General features: G+C 46.0%; 1 protein-coding gene across 1 annotated transcript in view; it reads right to left on the bottom strand.

The window, feature by feature from the left end:
- The window catches only part of HOMER2 (homer scaffold protein 2), a 91487-nt gene that overhangs the window by 39555 nt on the left and 28363 nt on the right, over nt 1-23569 (bottom strand). Inside the window, exon 2 of the mRNA XM_087704251.1 lies at nt 16056-16212. Coding sequence (XP_087560377.1) covers nt 16056-16212 — 157 coding nt within the window. The remainder of the gene's footprint in view (nt 1-16055; nt 16213-23569) is intronic.

Here is a 23569-nt window from a genome sequence, read left to right on the forward strand (position 1 = left end):
ACTTATAGGCCGCCCTTTTCCCTGAGGGGACTCAGGGCGGCTTACATAAAATGAGTGGAAGGGATATACAAACAATAACACATACAATACATGAAGTAAAATAATAAGCAACATTCATTCATCATTCGGGTGGGGGCAATTATCTTTGTCCCCAGGCCTGACGGGCTAGCCAGGTCTTGAGGGCTGTGCGGAAGGTCTGGACGGTGGTGAGGGTACGAATCTCCACGGGGAGATCGTTCCAAAGGGTCGGAGCTACTACTGAGAAGGCTCTCCTCCTTGTAGTTGCCAGTCGGCACTGACTGGCAGATGGAACTCGGAGGAGGCCTAATCTATGTGATCTAATTGGTCGCAGGGAGGTAATTGGCAGGAGGCGGTCTCTCAAGACTTGGGTCATGGCACAAAATTAGCATTGTTCAATAAAAATCTCATGGGTCAACCTGACCAGCATTCCTTCCCCATTCTGTCTATCTTTACCAATAACTCTTCGGGATCAAACTTTCCAGTAGGTACAATCTGAGTAAGTAAGGAGAACAAAATGCTGTCATTTTGATTCCAGGCAAAGAAAGGGCCTCTTTGAAGGCAACTCAAGTGTTGTATGCAGTGGTGGGATTCAACTAATTTAACCACCGGTTCTCTGCCCTAATGACCAGCTTGGTAGGCGGGGCTCAGTGGTCATGTGACTGGGTAGGCATGGCCAACGCAATGTCACTCACATCGATGGGTGCTTGGCCTTAGCTGTTACAATGGAACAAGGATTAACCGGAGAGGCAGTTTCTGTAAGCAGGGCAATAAAGATGAGGCTAGAAATAACACCAGAATCTTTCCTTCCTGCCTTCCTTACAGGATTAGCCCTGTAAAGTGGGGGAAAAAACAACCGGTTCTCCAAACTGCTTAGAAAGTTAACAACCGGTTCTCCCAAATAGGTGCGAACTGGCTGAATCCCACCACTGGTTGTTTGGTGAGGTGGTTTTGCTAAAGAAGGCCTGAATTCTGGAATAGGGATTCGAACCACTGAACTGCCGACCTTTCTGATCGACAAGCTCAGCATCTTAGCCACTGAGCCACCACATCCCTTTAGAAGCCTAGTTTCAGCTCTCGAATCTCTTTCTCTCTTTGGGAAAACGAAACACACAATGCCAGCATGGACCATGAAGAGACACCGAGGGATGTTCTGCATGGCAGCCAGGTGATTCAGAGAACGCCAACATCTGCTTTTCCAAAATTCCACCCCCACCCCCCCACTAAAGTTGCTTCAAAGTAGTTCGCCCAAGAAGCAGAAGGAGCTTTTAAAAGATTTCCTGTGGGTTGCAAAAGGAAGAAATTAAAAAATTCAGGGCAGGGGAAATAAATTTAGCAAGTGGGGGGGGGGAGAGAGAGAGGGGAAAAAATCAGAGGAAGCAAAATCAACACCCATTCTTGTAATTATGAGCAATAGCTACAGCTTGTAGTCAAAAGCAACCAACGTTTGAAATCAACAAGGGAAGAAAACGGGACATTTGTAGATTGGTGATAATGGAAGGGACAAAAAGCAGATTCAATGGGTGTGAATAACTCCTCAGCATCCAAGGGTCACATGCCACTTATTTGGGGGGGTGGGGGGGTGGAGGCCACATTGGATAAGGTAGGCATGCAAAATCGGTGGGCCAAATCACAAATAAATCAAATTTCTGTTTCCTTTCTGGCTGGTGGGTCGGCAGCAGAGGTGGGTTCCTACCAGTTCGCACCAGTTTGGTAGAACCGGTTCCTCAAATCTATCGAACCGGTTAGAAGAGGTTCTACCAGTGGACCCGGAAAGCAGGCCACACCTACAGAAGAGGTTCCAAAAATTTTTGAAATGCACCACTCACACACACACACACACACACACACACACACACACACACACACACACAGACTCACACAGAGAGAGAAAGAGAAAGAAAGGAAGAAAGAAAAAAGAAAGAAAATGTGAGAAAGAGATGAAAAAAAGGAAAAAGGGACAGAGAGACAAAAGGAAGGAAACAAGAGAGAGAGAGAGAGAGAGAGAGAGAGAGAGAGAGAGAGAGAGAGAGAGAGAGAGAAAACACATGGCCGGCAAGCCACTCCCACCAAGTCACATGGCCGGCAAGCCACTCCCACAAAGGAGGCCACACCCACAGAGTAGGTTCAAAAAATTTTTGAAACCCACCACTGGTCGGCAGCTGTACCTTTGTCGTCTTTGTTCAACTTATTTTAGAACACACTGTGATTGGTGTTCTCAAATGAGAGATCATGCCCTGATTTAGGTCATTGTGATTGGAGGAGAATCCAGACACTATAAAAGAGAGAACGAGGCCACATCTATTCCCAAAGCTTAGGCTGTTGTCCAGAATTTGATTAGTCCTGGATGATTAAGCAAACCGAATGGATTACAAGCAATACTCAACTACAGTGCCTGGTCATAAGGCTTATCTGGCTTCCAGAAGTCATGCTGGCTTTCCCCCATGTGGATGTAGGGAAAACAACATCAAAAGGAGTTGGGTTCAGGCAATAAATATCAACGTGAATTCTCCGGATTGGTTTTGGCTTAGCATGTTGCGCGAATGCAGCTGTTATAACTACTAAAACCAAAAGCATGGTTTAGCAATAGCAATAGCACTTATACACCGCTTCACGGTCCTTTACAGCCCTCTCTAAGCAGTTTACAGAGTCAGCCTGTTGCCCCCAACAATCTGGGTCCTCATTTTACCCACCTCGGAAGGATGAGTCAACCTTGAGCTGGTCAGGATTGAATTCCTGACTGTGGGCAAAGTTAGCCTACAATACTGCATTCTCACCACTGCACCATGAGAAAAGAGAATGAGAAAGGGAATAAGAGAGGAAGGAAGGAAGGAAGGAAGGAAGGAAGGAAGGAAGGAAGGAGGGAGGGAGGGAGGGAGGGAGGGAGGGAGGGAGGGAAGGAAGGAAGGAATAGCAATAGCAATAGCACTTAGACTTATATACCGCTTCATAATGCTTTTACAGCCCTCTCTAAGCAGTTTACAGAGTCAGCCTCTTGCCCCCAACAATCTGGGTCCTCATTTTATCCACTTCGGAAAGATGGAAGGATGAGTCAACCTTGAGCTGGTCAGGTTTGAATTACTGACTGTGGGCAAAGTTAGTCTACAATACTGCATTTTCACCACTGCACCATGAGAAAGGAGAATGCGAAAGGGAATAAGAGGAAGGAAGGAAGGAAGGAAGGAAGGAAGGAAGGAAGGAAGGAAGGAAGGAAGGAAGGAAGGAAGGAAGGAAGGAAGGAAGGAAGGAAGGAAGGAAGGAATAGCAATAGCACTTAGACTTATATACCGCTTCATAATGCTTTTACAGCCCTCTCTAAGCAGTTTAGAGTCAGCCTCTTGCCCCCAACAATCTGGGTCCTCATTTTACCCACCTCGGAAGGATGGAAGGATGAGTCAACCTTCAGCCTAGTGAGATTCGATCTGCCGAACTGCTGGCAGCCAGTGATCAGCAGAAGTAGCCTGCAGTACTGCACTCTAACCACTGCGCCACTGCAGCTCATGATTTGTTGAACGTATCTTTGCAGCGTCTTCCATTATACAGGTAGCCCTCAAAGTACAACCACCTTTGAGCCCAAAACCGACGTTGCTAAGAGAGGAAGTGGTTCAGTGAGTTTTGCCCCATTTCACGGCTTTTCTCGCCACAGTCGTTAAGTGAATCACTGCAGTTGTTCAATTAGGAGCCCGGTTGTTAAGGGAACCTGGTTTCCCCACTGACTTTGCTCAGAAAAGATGTGACACCCTCCCCCCAGGACACTGCAACCATCATAAATGTGAGTCAGTGGTCAAGCATCCGGATGTAAACCACACGGTTCCACCACAAATGCGCGTACGACAAAAGCGCGTGTGACTAAAGCGCGGTGACAAAACCGCGCCGTCAAAACCGCGGAGACGAATGAGCACTGAAGCATGCCGACAACAGCGCGCCGACAGAAGCACGCTGTAACATAACCCTAAACCTAACCCTAAACCTAACCCTAAACCTAACCTTAACTTAAATCGCGCTTCTGTCGGCGCGCTGTTGTCGGAGCGCTGTTGTCAGCGCGCTTTTGACATCGCGGTTTTAGCGCCGCAGTTTTGTCGGCGCGCTTTTGACGTTCGTGGTTATGTCGTGCCACGAAACCACACAACCATGGGGATGCTGCAACGGTCCTAAATGTGAAAAATCGTTATAAGTCATTTTTTTCCAGCGCCGTTGTAACTTCGAACAGGTCACTAAGTGAACTAAGCAACTCCCTGTACTATTTAAAGCAAATGCAGTCTTAGTGCAATGGATGAAGTCAACAAATGTTGATGCCAAGGACACAGCACACATATATCAATGTTTAAAATACACATATCGGTATCTCCTTCCTCTTCAACACCATTGGATCAGTGCATGTTCTCAAACACTCAGCAACTATCTATTTATATCCACATTTTAAGCACATCTATTCTTCGATTATGAAAGCACGTGATGTGTGCTGACTGCCAAAGGAAAAAAAAGAACCTGAGATAAACTATTTGCGGATTTGACAGACTTTTTTTTTTTTGAAGTTGCACTAGGGATCTTTCCCCAAAAATATTTCTTCCAGGCTCTGCAACAACTGCTTTAATGCGCCAGTTAGGTTTTCTTTATTTCTGCTTCCATTCAGCTAATGAAGAGCAAATCAACTCCTAAGTTGGCCGTGGCACGACAAAACCGCGGTCCACTAAAGCGCGCCCGATTAAAGCGCGTCGCTGACGTCATCAGCAGCGCGACAACAACGACCGCGAAGAAAAAAGGGCGCTTTAAAAAGCGCTTTTAAAGCAAGCCGATTCACGTTAAGGTAAGGGTTAGGTTTAGGGTTAGGTTTAGGGTTAGGTTAAGGTTTAGGGTTAGGTTTAGGGTTACGTTAAGCGTTAGGGTTAGGGTTAGGGTTAGGTTAAGGGTTAGCGTTAGGTTCAGCGTTAGGTTAAGGGTTAGGGTTAGGGTTAGGTTTAGGGTTAGGGTTAGGTTAAGGGTTAGGATTAGGTTTAGCGTTAGGTTAAGGGTTAGGGTTAGGTTTAGGGTTAGGGTTAGGTTAAGGGTTAGGATTAGGTTTAGCGTTAGGTTAAGGGTTAGGTTTAGGGTTAGGTTTAGCGTTAGGTTAAGGGTTAGGTTTAGGGTTAGGGTTAGGTTTAGGGTTAGGTTTGGGGGGGTTAGGTTTAGTTTTACGCGTTAATTTTAGCTTTACCGCTCACAGCGTGCTTTTTTCGTCGCACTGTGATGATGTCAGGTACGCGGTTTCGTCGAGCGCGCTTTAGACGACCGCGGTTTTGTGGTGGAATCCTTAATTTAGGGAAGGCTGAACTGGGGTTTCTACAGCAGTGCATATTCATTTTTTTAAAAAAAACAACTCAAAATTGAGGACAAATTAAGGACAACGTAAGAGCAGGAGAGGGACGTGGTGGCTCAGTGGCTAAGATGCTGAGCTTGTCGATCAGAAAGGTCGGCAGTTCGGCAGTTCGAATATCCCTAGAGCCGCATAACGGGGTGAGCTCCTGTTACTTGTCCCAGCTTCTGCCAACCTAGCAGTTCGAAACCACGTAAAAAACGCAAGTAGAAAAATAGGCACCACCTTTGATGGGAAGGGAACAGCGTTCCGTGCGCCTTTGGCATTTAGTCATGCTGGCCACATGACCATGGAGATGTCTTGGGACAGCGCTGGCTCTTTGGCTTAGAAACAGAGATGAGCACCGCCCCCTAGAGTTGGGAACAACTAGCACATATGTGCGAGGGGAACCTTTACCTTTAAGAGCAGGATTGAAACCACACCGAACTCCAGCCAAATAGAGCAATCAACAGAAATAATACAAAATGTAATTTAAAAAAGAACATCTATTGATACAATATATACACAGAGCAAGATTGTGTTCCCTCTGTAGGCTGCAAATTGGTGGAAGAGAAAGACCAGAAGCCTCCCAGCATCCCCAAATAATCTCTTCGTGACCCAAATAAATGAAGTTGTTAAAAGCCAAGGAAACCTTAGACTGTTGATATGTCACCACTGATCCCTGGAGTAGATATTACAGGGGTGAGCTGCTGGCAGTTCGCAGGGGTTTGGGAGAACCTCTAGCTAAGATTATGTGCAGTTTGGAGAACCCCCTAAATCCCACTCCTGGCTGGGTCCTCCTACCCCACCCAGGAGCCCCCACGCAGCCCGTTTTGGATGCAGGTAAGTGTAGGGCAGTGGTTCCCAAACTTGGCAACTTTAAGACTTGTGGACTTCAACTCCCAGAATTCTCCAGCTGGCTGGAGAATTCTGGGAGTTGAAGTCCACAAGTCTTAAAGTTGCCAAGTTTGGGAACCACTGGTGTAGGGCATGCCCGGAGGCTCGGGATGGGCAAAAAACGGGCCTACCGGAAGTTCGGGTCTTTGGATCACATAACCACAGTCGTAACTGCGAGGACCGGTCATAAGTTGCTTTTTCCAGCACCATTGTCACTTGAATGCATGTTAACCCAAGAGCCGTAAGTCGAATATTAGCTGCCTCAAGCCAGTTAAGCTACAGAACTCTTGTGTTGTCCATCACAAGCTTTCTTGGAAAGGAATAAAATATAAGGTGGTCTTGGGTCTTCACACAGTTGCTGCATGTCAAACTCCCTGAAATTCACTGATGTAGCTACAGGCATTAACGGAATAACAAAGTTGGAAGGAATCTTGGGGGTCTTCTAGTCCAACCCCCTGCTCAAGCAGGGAGACCTGATACCATTCCACACAAATGGCTCTTCTTTAAAACCTCCTGTATTGGAGCACTCACAACTTCTGGAAGCAAATTGTTCTATTGATTAATTGTTCTAACTGTCAGGAAATTTCTCCTTAGTTCTAAGTTGCTTCTCTCCTTGATTAGTTTCCACCCATTGCTTCTTGTTCTACCCTCAGGTGACTTGGAGAATAGTTTGACTCCTTCTTCTTTGGGGCAGCCCCTGAGATATTGGAAGACTGCTAACATGTCTCCCCTAGTCCTTCTTTTCATTAAACTAGACATACCCAGTTCCTGCAACCGTTCTTCCTATGTTTTAGCCTCCAGTCCCCTAATTATCTTTGTTGCTCTTCTCTGCAGTCTTCCTAGAGTCTCAACATTAGTGTCACACATCTTAGTATTTTGGCTTCTAGCAAGGGCCATTGTGGGTTGAAAAACAGGGCATTTTTCCCATCGCACAATTCCAGTGGGTTGTAATAATGAACAAGCAACGTCTTTTGCAGAAGAAAAATAATATTCCAGAGCTTCCTCCATCATCTGGGAGAAATGAGATCCTGTGGCTGGTACACAAAGTGATTGGTAGGAAGGAGCAAAGGAGAGTAGGATCTCACACGTACAAAAATCAATCTAGGAAGCGATGAATCTGATCCGTCAAAGGTCTTCACACATTCTCACTCGGCACATCCCAGGCCTGCCAACTCAACACCCTCCATCCGCTGCAGCGGTACAGCAGAGTACAAAGACACGCTCCTCGGATGTGACTTTGCACAGAGGTGAATGCTGGGCCTCCTTTTTAAAATAGCATTAGCAATAGCCTCTAGGTTTTGATACTTTACAGCCCTCTCCAAGTGGTTTACAGCAGGGGTTCCCAACCCCTGGTCCGTGGACCGGTAGCAATACGTAGCATGCGAGACCCCGGTCTGTGCAAACAAGCGAAACCCCATCTGTGGGACACAGGCAGCATGTGAAACCACACCTCCTCCAGTCCACGGGGAAAAAAATTCTCCATGGAACGGTTCCTGGTGTCCAAAAGGTTGAGGACAGTGGAGGGATTCAGACGGTTTGTACCGGTTCAAACAAACCGGTTGTTAAATTATCCCCCACCCCACTCCCGCTATCTGGGCGCTGCACTGGGCTGGAATGGAGAAACGGGCAACAGAGTGGTCACCAGGAGGGAAGGAGAAAGCTGCTTTCCCTCTTTCTTCTCTTTGCTTCTCCTCCTTCCCTTGTGCCGGACGCTTGGTAACTTGGTTTCTCCATTGGAGCGGAGAACCCAGGTTCTACGTTGATAGCGGGGCTGGGTAATTTAACAACTGGTTCACTCAGGGTCAGGTTGGCTATCATGGGGGTCTCATCCCGCATGTATGGCAGAGCTGGAGGATGGGGATGGCTCACACCTCCCACCACAGCCAACTTGACCCTAGGCAAAAAGGTTCTTGAATTACTTGAATCCCACCACTGGTTGGGGGAAGGGGCACTGGTTTACTGTGTCAGAGTATTGCCCCCAACAATCTGAATCTGGTTATCACCTTTAAAGCCCTACATGGCCTAGGACCCGGATACCTGCGAGACCATCTTCTGCCACATACCTCCCTTAGACCAATAAGATCGCACAGGATGGGCCTTCTCCGGGTGCCTTCAGCGGGACAATGCCGGCTGGCGATGCCTAGGAGTAGGGCCTTCTCTGTTGCCACTCCGGCCCTATGGAATGAGCTGCCCCCAGAGATCCGGGCCCTACCCACTCTCATGGCCTTCCGCAAAGCTATTAAAACCTGGCTTTTCTGGCAGGCCTGGGGCTGTTGACCTCTTGACTGAGGTCCAGCCCCCCTCTTATTGGGTGTATGTTGTGTTCCTTCTTTTAACTTTGTTGTGTCCTATTGTTTTTAAATTCTTTTTTAATATTTTCATTTCTGTAAGCCGCCCGGAGTCCTTCGGGATTGGGCGGCCTAGAAATTCAATAAATGAAATGAAATGAATCCTCATTTTACCGACCTCGGAAAGATGGAAGGCCGAGTCAACCTTAAACCGGTCAGGATCGAACTCCTGGCAGCCGGCCTGCAAAACCGCATTCTAACCACTGCGCCAACACTTGTTCTAAACTGAAGCACACCAAAAAAAAGGCAGCCAAGGCAGCCTTACCCTCTTCAGCTTTGCAAGTTGCTTATTCCAGCAAAAGGAGAAGCTTCTGCAAAGTTCAACCTTTGCATTCCTCCCGAGGGAGCAAGAAGAGAACTGCTGATGCTCTGTCAACCGTCATTCTTTTGGGTCGCTGTTATTCTGGAGGGATACCAATCTAGGTTAATTGTAATGAGCTGATCTGTACTTTTTTCTTAACATCGTGCAGTAATTGTTATGATCGGGCACTTTCACACCCCCAGTGCAATTGCCCTGATAGCTTTTTTTTTTTTTTTAATGCAAACCTATATAACTCCTTATCAAGGACGGGGTGACTCAGTGGCTAAGACCCTTGAGAGACCGCCTGCTGCCAATTACCTCCCACAGACCCATTAGATCTCACAGGGTTGGCCTCCTCCGGGTGCCATCTACCAGCCAATGCCACCTGGCTATTACCCGGGGGAGGGCCTTCTCTGTGGCAGCTCTGGCCCTCTGGAATGAACTCCCCGCAGGGATTCGGACCCCCACCTCTCTCCAGGCCTTCCGAAACGCCGTCAAAACTTGGCTTTGTTGGCAGGCCTGGGGTCGATGAGTTCCCTTCCCCTCTCGACATGTATGGTTGTGCGACTGTTGTTTACTTTTATTATTTGTATTTTGTCTTTTATGTTCCCCCCCTTTTTTTCCCCTTTGAATTGTTCGCCGCCCTGAGTCCTCCCGGAGAAGGGCGGCATACAAATAATAAAATACCTAATACCTAATACCTACCCTTTGAGCCAAGGTGGCGCAGTGGTTAAATGCAGCACTGCAGGCTACTGCTAGATCAGCAGGTCAGCGGTTCAAATCTCACCGGCTCAGGGTTGACTCAGCCTTCCATCCTTCTGAGGTGGGTAAAATGAGGACCCAGATTGTTGGGGGCAATATGCTGACTCTCTGTAAACCGCTTAGAGAGGCCTGAAAGGCCTATGAAGCGGTATATAAGTCTACTGCTATTGCTATTGCTATTACCCTGAGCTTGTCGATTGGAGAGGTCGACAGTTCGGCGGTTCGAATCCCTGACAAATGTGTCCAGCTTAGGGAATCATCCAGCGAGAATTTGTGATTCCTGCGGCCTCCCAGGCTTCCTATATATCTCACCACGAAGGAATACAATTTCCATTTTTTTTTCATCCTAAACTACTATCTTCAGGGTTTTTTTTCCTATCTCCTTTCTATGCAGATTTAGGCAAGCTTATTTCTACTCTAGTGAGATGCGGAGGCTCAGTGGCTAAGACGCTGTGCTTGTCAATCAGAAAGGTCGGCAGTTCGGCGGTTCAAATCCCTCGCGCCGCGTAACAGAGTGAGCTCCCGTGACTTGTCCCAGCTTCTGCCAACCTAGCAGTTCGAAAGCACGTAAAAAATGCAAGTAGAAAATATAGGAACCACCTTTGGTGGGAAGGTAACAGCGTTCCGTGCGCCTTCAGCGTTTAGTCATGCCGGCCACATGACCACGGAGACGTCTCCGAACAGCACTGGCTCTTCGGCTTTGAAACGGAGATGTGCCCCGCCCCCTAGAGTCAGGAACGACTAGCACATATGTGCGAGGGGAACCTTTAACTTTTTTATATAACTCCTTTTTCTGGACCTTGTTGTTGAAATCCAACCAGGAGGAAGATGTACAGAAGAATCTTGACTTATGCAAACACAGCTCTGCATTTTGAACTACCGCGGCGCTACTTCTAACCAACTACCTAGGGGATGAGATTATGAAAGGCAGCATGCAAATTTGTCCTGGGGCTTTTCTTTCTTCTTCTCCAAGGCTAATAAGACGAGGGCAGGAATGCTTCCTCAGGACCACAGCTGGTGAAAGGGGGATTAAACCACCCTTTACTGCGTGCTGCAGCCCCAGTGAAAAACCAGATGCTATTCATGTATTTATTTAACAGATTTCTAGACTACCTAACAGCCACAGCTTCCTGCTGGGCAAATGAATTCATTAAAAATAGACACAATAATGCCAAACATTATAAATAATAAAAGCAAGCAGTGTGGGGGAGATTTTTTTTTTTAAAGCCACAACTACAGATCACAAACATAGCAGATATAATAAAATGGGCAACAGAAAAAAAACATGCATTCGTTCTGGAGTGGCTTCCTAATATGTTTGGGGAAACATAGATTTCTTTAATTGGGGCTAGAAACACCCCTATTTAGAGTAAGGGTCAAGTGAGCCTTTTTGGGGTGGGTACTCCCCGAAAACTGCTTAGAGAGGGCTGAAAAGTCTTATGAAGCAGAAGGTAAAGTCAAAGGGACACGGTGGCTCAGTGGCTAAGACGCTGAGCTTGTCAATCCGAAAGGTTGGCAGTTCGACGGTTCGAATCCCTAGCGCCGTGTAATAGAGTGAGCTCCCATTGCTTGCCCCAGCTTCTGCCAACCTAGCAGTTCGAAAGCACGTAAAAATGCAAGTAGAAAAATAGGGACCACCTTTGGTGGGAAAGTAACAGCATTCTGTGCGCCTTCGGCGTTGAGTCATGCTGGCCACATGACCACAGAGACGTCTTCAGACAGCGCTGGCTCTTCAGCTTTGAAATGGAGATGAGCACCACCTCCTAGAGTCGGGAACGACTAGCACATATGTGCGAGGGGAACCTTTATCTTTATTCCCCAAATAGCCCAACCCCATCACAAAGCTCCTTTTTTGTGGGGAAATCCACCTTATCTTGTCAGAGGAAGAACTCGATAAAGTCCTTCAAGAGAAGATTCCATCTCCACTGAGATAAGAGCTAAAGATCATAGCTGTGTTTCTAACTGCCTGTAATCCTTTGATTTAGGACCACCAAGGAGCCCAAAACGTCTGTTGCTAAGCAAGAGTAAGTTTTGGCCCCATTTTACAAATCTTTTGTCAGGCCTGCAGTTATATCCCTTTTAGGATCTTTGGCCTGCCACACACTCTCTTATTTCATTATGCTGTTTCACTAGTGTAGTAGTTGGGAGGGGGGAATAGAAAGGAGGAGAATTGGGATAATGTCGGCGTTCCAAGTATCATGTAGAATTAAATCAGAGTCCAAGGCAAAGTGATCCTTAAAGTTCCAATTTAATAAATCAGACATCTTAGCACATCTGTGAAATCCCAATTCTGGAAGTTACATCGGATTCCCACCCAGTTGAAAGTTCATGATCTTGTCCCCACATCCACAAATCCATCACATGGTCCAATCTTTGTCTTCCACGCTGGCATCTCCACCCAGCTGCCTCCGGTCAGGTGCAGAGGTGCGGAGACAAAAGATGACCTTGGCTTCTAGAAAAGAATGGCAACAACACATTCCACAATTCTACTCCTTTCTATTCCCCCCCCCCTCCCAACGAGTACACTAGTGAAACAGCATAATGAAATAAGGGAGAGTGTGGCAGGCTAAAGATCCTAAAAGGGATATAACTGCAGGCCTGACAGGCGGACTCTCCTCAGAAGAAAAACGTTTCCTGAAAAGAGAATAACATCTTTCTTGCCACAGGGATTCACTGCCGTGATTAAAAGTTAGGAATACGTTTGTAAATACGAGCCAGTCGCCAAGCATCTGAATTTTGATTATGTGACCCTGGGGACGCTGTAACGATTGTGTGAAAAACGGTCACACCTTTGTGCCGTTGCAACTGTGAACGGTCCTTAAAACGAATGATTGTAAGTCCAGGGCTACCTGTATGCTGTCGTATATCATGCAGGAGTTGGGTTTTCAAAACTGTCTCTACCCTATGAGTTTCTTCCTCTGTTTTTTTCCCCCCACTTGCTCTACTCAGTATACGGTAAGTACATGTACACATTTATTCACTAACTACACGGCTTCCTTCCATGTTCCATTTCTTATTCAATAGTCTATCTGTCAATATTCTGACTCTGTACTACTGAGGCCGGAGAACTGCTTGTAAAGAAGAAAATGCCATTCATTTCCCCACAACTGGTAGGAAGCTGCTCCCAAGCCATTAAAATTAAATGTAACCTTATTCGTTTTTTCTTTTTCCTTAGCGCCAGAAGCCAATGTAAACACATATCTACAGCCACAAGAAGTTGCTACTCTGCTCTCCAAAATCAAGAAAGCCACATTCTTATTTAATCCCTTCCTATATCCCTGCTTTTACCAAACTGGTTCTGGCTGCCAAAGTACACTGAGAACAATTATTGTGCATGAAGAGATTGCCTACCGGTTGCATCATTCGGTTAACCTGGAAACTGATTCTCAACCTATTTGCTCCCCAGGTTGGAAACAAAACTGTGCAGAAGACAAATAACAACCGTCCAAATCATGAACACCCTACAATAAAAAGATCATCTGGTGAACTGTGATTTTACTGTATTTCACCCTAAATCCCATAATCTTGGATTCAGGAGTGGGCAAATTACGGTTAGGATTAGGATTAGGATTTATTTCATTTATATGCCGCCCTTTTCCCCGAAGGGGACTCAGGGCGGCTCACAACTCAGTCAGGAGGTACAAACAGGGGATTAAAAAGACAAACAAACAATACACAATTTAAAACACACAACAACCATACCATTCAAGAAGGGGGGGGGCAGAAGCTCTTTAGCCCCAGGCCTGTCGGAATAGCCAGGTTTTAAGGGCTTTGCGGAAGGTCTGGAGGGTGGTGAGGGTTCGAATCTCCACGGGGAGTTCGTTCCAGAGGGTCGGAGCAGCCACAGAGAAGGCTCTCCTCCGGGTAGTCGCCAGTCGGCATTGGCCGGCGGATGGAATTCAGAGGAGGCCTAATCTGTGGGATCTGATCGGTCTATTGGAGGTGATTGGCTGCAGGCGGTCTCTCAAGTACCCAGGTCCAATACCATGAAGGGCTTTATAAGTGACGACTAGCGCCTTGAAGCGTATCCGAAGACCAATAGGCAGCCAGTGCAGCTCGCGGAGGATAGGTGTTACGTGGGTGAACCGAGGTGCACCCACGATCGCTCGCGCGGCTGCTTTCTGGACAAGCTGAAGTCTCCGAATGCTCTTCAAGGGCTGCCCCATGTAGAGCACATTGCAGTAGTCCAGTCTAGAGGTCACAAGGGCACGAGTGCCAGCAACATCCAGAGATAAAATCCTGTAAAGATTCTCAGTCATCCAGGTCATGGTTATCCCCAAGGTGCTTTTTTCAGGGGGGCAATTGGACGTTCTCGTTTATTCTTTTGAAGAAGTTTCGCTTCTCATCCAAGAAGCTTCTTCAGCTCTGTCAAGATGGTGGGGAATGGAAGACCTTTTAGCTATGCAATTTGGGATGAACACACCCTTTGAATGGTGTGGGAGTAGGAATGGACTTCCAGAGGAAAAATCGCAGGCTACAGGGACCAGGGGCACCACTCCGGTGACCCTCAGGACACAGATAAACCTCCAAGCGCTCCAACGACTCTCTAAAAGGATGCAAATGACCAGCTGTCTGCAAAGAATATGAATCCTTCCATTCCCCCTTATCCTGTCAGAGCTGAAGAAGCTTCTTGGAGGAGAAGTGAAACGTCTTCAAAAGAAAAAAAACAAGGAAGTCCAGTTGCCTCCTGAAAAAAAAGCACCTTTGGGACAACATCCCGAGATCTTGTCAAGAGCCACCATCCTAAATTGTTAGTCCGGCATTTTTTACATTATTATGAACTTATCACTTGTGCTTATTGATTTGTTAATTTGATCTGCCATCATGTTCGCACGACCGTATAAATCATAATATTCAAAGACTCCTATACACATAAATACCATTAACACCTTTCATTACAATACAATGATAGCGTAATCTAATAATCCAGCCCATTTCTACACACATACACACACACACACTCACACACTTTTCTTCTAAAACTATACACATTCAACCCAGTGGTGAGTTTCAAAATTTTTTCGAACCTACTCTGTGGGTGTGGCCTCCTTTGTGGGAGTGGCTTGCCGGCCATGTGACCTGGTGGGAGTGGCTTGCCGGCCATGTGTTCTCTCTCTCTCTCTCTCTCTCTCTCTCTCTCTCTCCTTCCTTTTGTCTCTCTGTCCCTTTTTCCTTTTTTTCTTTCATCTCTCTTTCACTTTTTCTTTCTTTTTTCTTTTTTTCTTTATTTCTTTCTTCCTTTCTTTCTCTTTCTCTCTCTGCGTGAGTCTGTGTATGTGTGTGTGTTTGTGTGTGTGTATATATGTGTGTCAGTGGTGGGTTTCAAAAAAAAATTGGAACCTCTTCTGTAGGTGTGGTCTGCTTTGTGGGAGTGGCTTGCCGGCCATGTGACCTGATGGGAGTGGCTTGCCGGCCATGTGACCTGGTGGGAGTGGCTTGCCAGCCATGTGTTCTCTTTCTCTCTCTCTCTCTCTCTCTCTCTCTCTCTCTCTCTCTCTCTCTCTCTCCTTCCTTTTGTCTCTCTCCTTTTTCCTTTTTTTCTTTCATCTCTCTCTCACTTTTTTCTTTCTTTTTTCTTTTTTTCTTTATTTCTTTCTTCCTTTCTTCCTCTTTCTCTCTCTGCGTGAGTCTGTGTGTGTGTGTGTGTGTGTGTGTGTGTGTCAGTGGTGGGTTTCAAAAAAAAAATTGGAACCTCTTCTGTAGGTGTGGCCTGCTTTCCGGGTCCACTGGTGGAACCTCTTCTAACCGGTTCGGTAGGTTTGACGAACCGGTTCTACCGAACTGGTGCGAACTGGTAGGAACCCACCTCTGATTCAACCTCACTTACTGCATTTGGAAAAACACACCCAGAGTCCACTTTCTGCCACACATTTACTTATACCTTCGGTACATTAAAACATTACACACGCCTTCAGATGTTCCCCCCCGTAGCCTGCACATGACTGTTAGCGCCAGGAACACATCACGTGATCTAGATTCCACCCCTCTGTTAATGCAGCCTAGTACACGCGACTCCCGTTAGGTATGAGGGGTCCCAACCAGGGGTGGATTTCAACCGGTTCGCGGCGGTCCCTGCGAACCGGTTGGTCGGCGAACCCGGAAGTAAGTAACTTCCGGGAACGGCGAAGGGCCCGCCCGCCCACGGTCCTTAGCCGGTTTTGACGAGTTCTGCGCTTCTACGCATGCGCAGGACACATACAGCGCCTGCGCGATCCTCCAGGAGCAGCTGGAGCGTCGCGCAGACGCTAGTACGCATGCGTGCACCGTGCGCGTGCACGAGGACACCGCCGGCCCCGTTCCAACCGAATCGGTTGGAACGGGGTGAGAAACCCAGCCCTGGTCCCAACCAAGTGACATCCCCAGTTCTACAAGGCACGCCAAAGGTGATCGGGTTTACCTTGGTTCCGTCCACGCTGATGATTCGGTAGCTGTTCCTTGTGCCGTCATAGAAGTAGGAAACGGTCACCGCTTGTTTGCTTGCAGGGACCCAGTTCTTCTTGGTGGCGGGGTCAATTTGGAAGACGTGTGCTCTGGTGGTGAAGATGGGCTGCTCTCTGGAAGAGGGAGGGATGGGAGAGATGGAATGGAGAATGAGTTTGTGACAGGTGAAAATGCCGGCAGTCCAGTGGTGGGATTCAAATAATTTAACAACCGGTTCTCTGCCCTAATGACCAGCTTGGTAGGCGGGGCTCGGTAGTCATATGACCGTGTGGGCGTGGCCAACTCAACATCTCTCAGGTCGATGGGCGCTTGGCCTTAGTTGTTACTATGTCATAAGGGTTAACCGGAGAGGCAGTTTCTGTAAGCAGGGCAATCAAGATGAGGCTAGAAATAACACCAGAATGTTTCCTTCCTGCCTTCCTTACAGGATTAGCCCTGTAAAGTGGGAAAAAACAAAAGGAGATTTCTTCTAACAACTGGTTCTCCGAATTGCTTAGAAAGTTAACAACCGGTTCTCCTGGATAGGTGCGAACCGGCTGAATCCCTTCACTGCTGCAGTCCTACCTCCTGAACAAGGATTTTGGGTTACGTCAACCCTAAAATATGGGTGGGAGACAACAGTTCAGGATAAAAACTCAAGAGTAAAAGCAAAAGAGCCAATGATTCTGAAAGTAGTCCTTAATTTAAACTGTTCATTTAGTGACTTCTTGAAGTCACAACAGGTCTGAAAAAGGGACTTATGACCGTTTTTCACACTTACAGCCATCGCAGCATCCCCTTGGTCATGTGATTCAAATTCAAATGGTTGGCCACTGACTCATATTTATGACAGTTGCACTGCCCCAGGGTCATGTGATTTCCCACTATGCAACCTCCCGACAAGCAAGGTCAACGGAGAAGCCGGATTCACTTAACAACCTTGTTACTAACTTAACAACTGCAGATGTCTACGGAGAGAATCTCTCAAGTCATCCAGGTCCTGGTTGTCCCAAAGGTGATTTTTCAAGAGGCAACTGGATTTTCTGGGGTTTCTTTGAAGATGTTTCGCTTCTCATCCAAGAAGCTTCTTCAGTTCTTCATCCAAGAAGCTAAACGTTTTCAAAGAAAAACCAGAAAGTCCATTTGCCTCTTGAAAAAGCACCTTTGGGTTAACAACTGCAGTGATTCACTTTGAATAGAATAGAATAAAAATGAATAGAATAGAGAATTAGAATAAGAATAAGAATGAATATAGAATAGAATAAGAATGAATAGAATAGAGTAGATAATAGAATAGAATAGAATAAGAATGAATAGAGAATAGAGAATAGAGAATAGAGAATAGAGAATAGAGAATAGAGAATAGAGAATAGAGAATAGAGAATAGAGAATAGAGAATAGAATAGAACAGAATAGAATAAGAATGAATAGAATACAGAATAGAATAGAATAAGAATGAATAGAGAATAGAGTAGAATAAGAATGAATAGAATACAGAATAGAGAATAGAACAGAACAGAATAGAATAGAATAAGAGTGAATAGAGAATAGAATAAGAATGAATAGAGAATAGAATAGAATAAGAATGAATAGAATAGAGAATAGAATAGAATAGAATAAGAATGAATAGAATAGAATAAGAATGAATAAAATAGAGAATAGAATAGAATAACAGTTGGAAGGGACCTTGAGGTCTTCTAGTCCAACCCCCTACTTAGGCAGGAAACCCTACACCACTTCAGACAAATGGTTATCCAACAGCTTCTTAAAATCTTCCAGTGTTGGAGCATTCACAACTTCTGTAAACTTAACAAGTGTGTCAAGAAAAGTCGTAAAATGGAGCAAATGCTACTTAACAAATGTCTCACTTAGCAACAGAAATTTTGGGCTCAATTGTGGTCCTAAATTGAGGACTACTTGTATTCTGAGACATCATCACAATATGATCCCAATGATTCTGGTGTTTTTTTTTTAATATTTCCCACAAGATTAAGAAAAACCAAATGCCACAGACAAATACGTCAGCTCTGTCGCTCTTATTTCAAACTTCCAGCTGTTTCTGAATTCACGATTTCTTTGAACTGCAGAAATCCTCCTCCTTCTTCCTTACTTGTATAAGATAATCTTCATTAATTTCTAAGGCTTAGAATGAATGCAGATTTTCTCTTATCTTAGCTTTCACACCATGCAAATAAGCTCACACATCCAGCTAGCCAAACGTGTTTTTTTGAAGGGTCTATCTTTAGAATCTGCCCACTAACTGTGTGGCACTGCCTGTACAGTACTGTAAATCTCACTATATTACTACTGGGCATGTCACAACACCCAGAATTCATGCTCTCGCAAATTTTTGTACCACCAATTATTTCAGGTCTCTGTACTAGCTGAGTGTACATTTCAGTTTGCATCCCAGATTCCTGTTTGAGGCTGCCAATTAGGTATTCTATGAAGTTTGCATCACTGTTTTTTTAGAATAGAAAAAGAGAGTTGGAAGGGACCTTGGAGGTCTTCTAGTCCAACCCCCCTGCTTAGGCAGGAAACACTACACCACTGCAGACAAATGGTTATCCAACATTTTATTAAAAACGTCCAGAGTTGGAGCATTCACAACTTCTGGAGGCAAGTTGTCCCACTGATTAATTGTTCTGTCAGGAAATTTCTCCTTAGTCCTAGGTTGGGTCTCTCCTTGATTAGTTTCCATCCATTGCTTCTTGCCTCAGGTGCTTTGGAGAATAGCTTGACTCCCTCTTCTTTCTGGAAGCCCCTGAGATATTGGAAGACTGCTATCACGTATTGTATTATTGTATTTGTATTTATTATACTGTATGCTACCCTATTCCCGGGGTGGACTCAGGGCGGCGAACAAACACATGGGGAAGGGGGCAATACAAAAACAAACGAGACAAACAGGATACAAAGACAAATTAAAAACTACACAACAATCAACAATTCGAGTGGGGCTGGAACTCATCAGCCCCAGGCCTGCCGGAACAGCCAGGTCTTGATGGCTTTGCGGAAAGCCTGAAGGGTGGTGAGGGTCCGAATCTCCACCGGGAGATCGTTCCAGAGGGCCGGAGCAGCCACAGAAAAGGCCCTCCCCCGGGGGGTCGACAGTCAACATTGGCTAGTTGATGGTATCCGGAGGAGGCCTAATCTGTGGGATCTGATTGGTCGAAGGGAGGTAATTGGCAGGAGATGGTCTCTCAAGTACTCAGGTCCGATACCATGTAGGGTGTCACCCCTAGTCCTTCTTTTCATGAAACTAGACTTATCCAATTCCACCAACTGTTCTTTGTATGTTTTAGCCTCTAGTCCCCTAATCATTTTTGTTGCTCTTCTCTACACTCTTTCTAGAGTCTCCACATCTTTTTTACATCGTGGTGACCAAAACTGAATGCAGTATTCCAAGTGTAGCATTATAAAGTGACATTAACACTTCACGGGATCTTGATTCTACCCCTCTGTTTATGCAGCCTAGAACTGTGTTGGCTTTTTATCTTCTTACAGAAGGAAACCTTGAGATTTCCCAACTACAGAAATGATCAGCTTCACACATGCTTACTAAACCTGGATCGAATGTCGATCAAACTACAGAGGAAACCTTCAATTATCTCATCTACCTTTCATCTACCTTAACAATAACGAGTGATTTACATAAGACACTACTTTAAAAACAAGTCATATTCTGCTTTTTTCATAAAGTGGGACCCAGGCGATCTTTGGTATGTTTTGATTCACCAAAGCTTCAGAAATTAGCTCTTGAGCACCCCAGAGTAGAACGAAGGTAAAAGTTCTCCTCGCACATATGTGCTAGTGATTCCCAACTCTAATGGGCGGTGCTCATCTCCATTTCAAAGCCGAAGAGCCAGCGCTGTCCGAAGACGTCTCCGTGGTCATGTGGCCGGCATGACTAAATGCTGAAGGTGCACAGAACGTGTTACCTTCCCACCAAAGGTAGTTCCTATTTTTCTACTTGCATTTTTTACTTGCTTTCAAACTGCTAGGTTGGCAGGAGCTGGGACAAGTCACGGGAGCTCACTCCATTACGTGGCGCTAGGGATTTGAACTGCCGACCTTTCTGATCAACAAGTTCAGCATCTTAGCCACTGAGCCACCACGTCTCACTAGAGTAGAATTAAGCTTGCCTAAATCTGCATAGAAAGGAGATAGGAAAAAAAAAACCCCTGAAGATAGTAGTTTAGGATGAAAAAAAAAATGAAAATTGTATTCCTTCGTGGTGAGATATATAGTGAGCCTGGGAGGCACCAGGAGTCACAAATTCTCGCTGGATGATTCCCTAAGCTGGACACATTTGTCAGCCTAAACTAAGTCACTGTGTGGTTGTTAAGGGAAAAGAATAAAATAAAATGAGACTCGCGGAGCTCCTTCGAAGGATGGCAATGTAATAAATGTGTCAAAAACATTTAGGATCAAAAAAACATGAGGCTTCTACAACCGTCCTTTTTCAGGAAAAACACCCAACCATTTGAGAGACAGAAGGAATTCTAGAAGAGTTTAAGAAGCGCCAATTGTGAATGTATATGTTGTGGCCCGCCAGCAATCAGTGGAGCTGGCAGCAGATTCGGACAGTGGGGAGGTTGGGGAGGAACCTGGGCCAGTCCTGGAGTCTGGGGAAGGCTCTGATGAGGGCTCTGCGTCGGAGGCAGAGAGGGGGCCAGGGCCGTCTGACAGTTATCAGCTGCCTTCAGAGTCAGACATCAGTGAGGCAGACGAACAGCTGGAGCCTGTTCACAGTGTGCGCATGGGCAGAGTTGCCAGATGAAGGGAACAGCTAAGGAGCAAGGGTTGACTTGGGAGTAAGGCCACAGGTGGACAATGAATGGCCATTCCCAGAGGAAATAAAAGAGGAGCAAAAGGGGAGTGGAGTTTGCAGGAGACAATTAGTTCACTTAATTGGCTCATGACTCTCCGAGATTCCTTGCCAAGTTTTGCAGATATCGGCCTGGCAGCTCTCCAAGCCAGATAAGGTCTGTGACTGTAAATCCTCCCTTGAAAGACTTTGCTGGATGTAAATGAGCAGAATTCACTGTAAATCAATAAAAGTTGTTTTTGTCGGGACAAGGAGTTTGCTTCATGCTCTTGGGAAGCCTAGGTCAGAACAGTACATCAACGAAATGCACGCACACACCAAAATCATTAGGACCAACCCATTAAAGTATCCAGAGTCATTTGGCCAAAAAGATCGGGAGGCAACCCATGCCAAACTCTTCCACCAAAGCTGCCACCGAATTATAACCAGGGGACAACTTTGGAATGTGTCAGAAGGAGGATATTACTCCTAGAGACGCTGCAGGATGTGTCCCTGTTAACGGCATTTAATTCATGTCATTTAATTCAATCTAAATGCAAATTAAACTATACCCCTGGCCCTTTCTGAGCACAATCCTTGGCAAGCTGCTCGGAGATAACTGGACCCTTGGCCCAAAAAGATGGGACTACGGAACTATTTCTGACAACTAGCGGGCCTGAGCAGAGAAAAGCAAAGCAAATCCATTTCGGAAGGAAGGGAAATCTCTGTTTATTCGCCTTAAGACGTTTCTGGATTGGTAGCTGAAAGGCTGCAGAATGCCAAATTATGGTGAAGGCCAAACCAGCAGCCATTTTGCTAAAGGATGCAAAATCATCCCTTCACTCCGATTTTCTCTTGTGGAACCCAAGTTAGATTTGGAAGACGAATCTAATGTACCCCTTTTCTGTAGCCTTCTTTCACTCTTTTGGTTTTGTTTTTTTAATTCACTCTTCCATGTGAATGAGTCCCGTTTCGGAGTTTTCGCACCATACGTTAAAAACAGGAGCCCCCAAACTTGGCAACTTTAAGACGTGGTGGACTTCAGATCCCAGAATTCTGTGATGAATTCAGGATATGGCTGCTCTGGCTGGGGAATTCTGGGGGTTGGAATTCACTCGTCTTAAATTGGCCAAGGCTAAGGACCCTTGCATCAAACCATAAATGCGATTCCCTCAATAGGCTAACCCTCTTCCCCCAAAGTGACGAAGCCTGGTGCTATCCAACCTCACCATTTTTATAGACATGCAGCTGCTAAATCTTTCAGTGATCTGATTAAATAGGCTGTATAACAGTGAGAACAGTGTCGGAAAGATGTGATGGTTGTATCGACGGCATCTGATAGCAGTCGGGGTGACATCAAAATGACAATACGTGTGCCGTGACATCATCCCACAAATGTTGAAGAAATCTATGTCAGTGGCCAGATGATTTCCTGAGCTTCTGATGCAAATAAGTCATGTAAGTTATTTTCATGATATGCTGGTGCCATTTGCTCCCCTATAACCCAGTACACTGTCAAGGCCCCCATCAGACCCTGAATCTGCGGGGGGAAGATGAGCTGGAACTGGAGCCGACAGAGATTGAGGGGGCAGCTTCGTTGGCAAATGGGGAGGAGCAAGGCCAGTCAGGCCAGGGTCTATCAGAATTAGTATCGCTTGTAGGTGTTGTACCATAGTTGCAGAGCCACGCTGAACCACACAGGAGAAACAAACTCCTAAAACTCCATAACATCCTGATAGTGCATAACATAACATCCTGAGATGTGCCCTACCAATGACGTCCAGGATTTGACCATATATAGACAGAACTTCTCTGAGCAGTAGATTAGAAATTGTACTTTTACAGGCTGTTTTTAATCACATGCTATTGCTCCTCCTGCCTTTGTCCTATCTCAATAAAAGGGGCTCTCAGACCCTCAATCTGGGTCGCTCCATCCCGAGAAAGATCGTGTCCTGTCTTTTCTCCACATTGGCCTCATGGACGAACCACGGGAACGTTACATGTAGGCAGGGAGGAACAGAGGCAGGATGACCAAGAGAAGGTAAGCAGTGAATATTAGAGACAGAGGTCAGGCGATGAGCAAGGACGACCCTCTCCTGATCCGTGAGGATGGAGAGTGGAGAGAAGGCGAGAACAGCATAGACTGACCCAGCTACCTGGGAGGAAAGTGCCCTGCTCCTCTTCACAAGGCACAATAACAATAACAATAACAGTAGACTTATATACCGCTTCATAGGGCTTTCAGCCCTCTCTAAGCGGTTTACAGAGTCAGCATATTGCCCCCAACAACAATCCGGGTCCTCATTTTACCCACCTCGGAAGGATGGAAGGCTGAGTCAACCCTGAGCCGGTGAGATTTGAACCGCTGAACTGCTGATCTAGCAGTCAGCCTGCAGTGCTGCATTTAACCACTGCGCCACCTTGGCACACCCTGAGGACTGAGACTTAAAGAGACACTGTAGGGACGGGTGTTTGTTGGGAACAAACACTGAATTCCTGGAGTGTTGAGTGCCTGGATTCTTGGCATTCTTTCTAGATTTCTGGATTACTTGCTATGCTCCCTTGCTTCCTGGACTCTTTAACTTGCCCTGCTGGATTTATTGCTGTGCAGCCATGGGATTCACAGTGTTGGGCTGGACTATTTGCAACAGTGGTGGGTACGGTGCAACGGAGATGGGCGT

This window comes from Thamnophis sirtalis, unplaced genomic scaffold (genome assembly GCF_051295495.1).
Source record: "Thamnophis sirtalis isolate CommonGarterSnake01/CBP01778 unplaced genomic scaffold, rThaSir2_p1.2 scaffold_2, whole genome shotgun sequence".
Taxonomy (NCBI): Eukaryota; Metazoa; Chordata; class Lepidosauria; order Squamata; family Natricidae; genus Thamnophis; species Thamnophis sirtalis.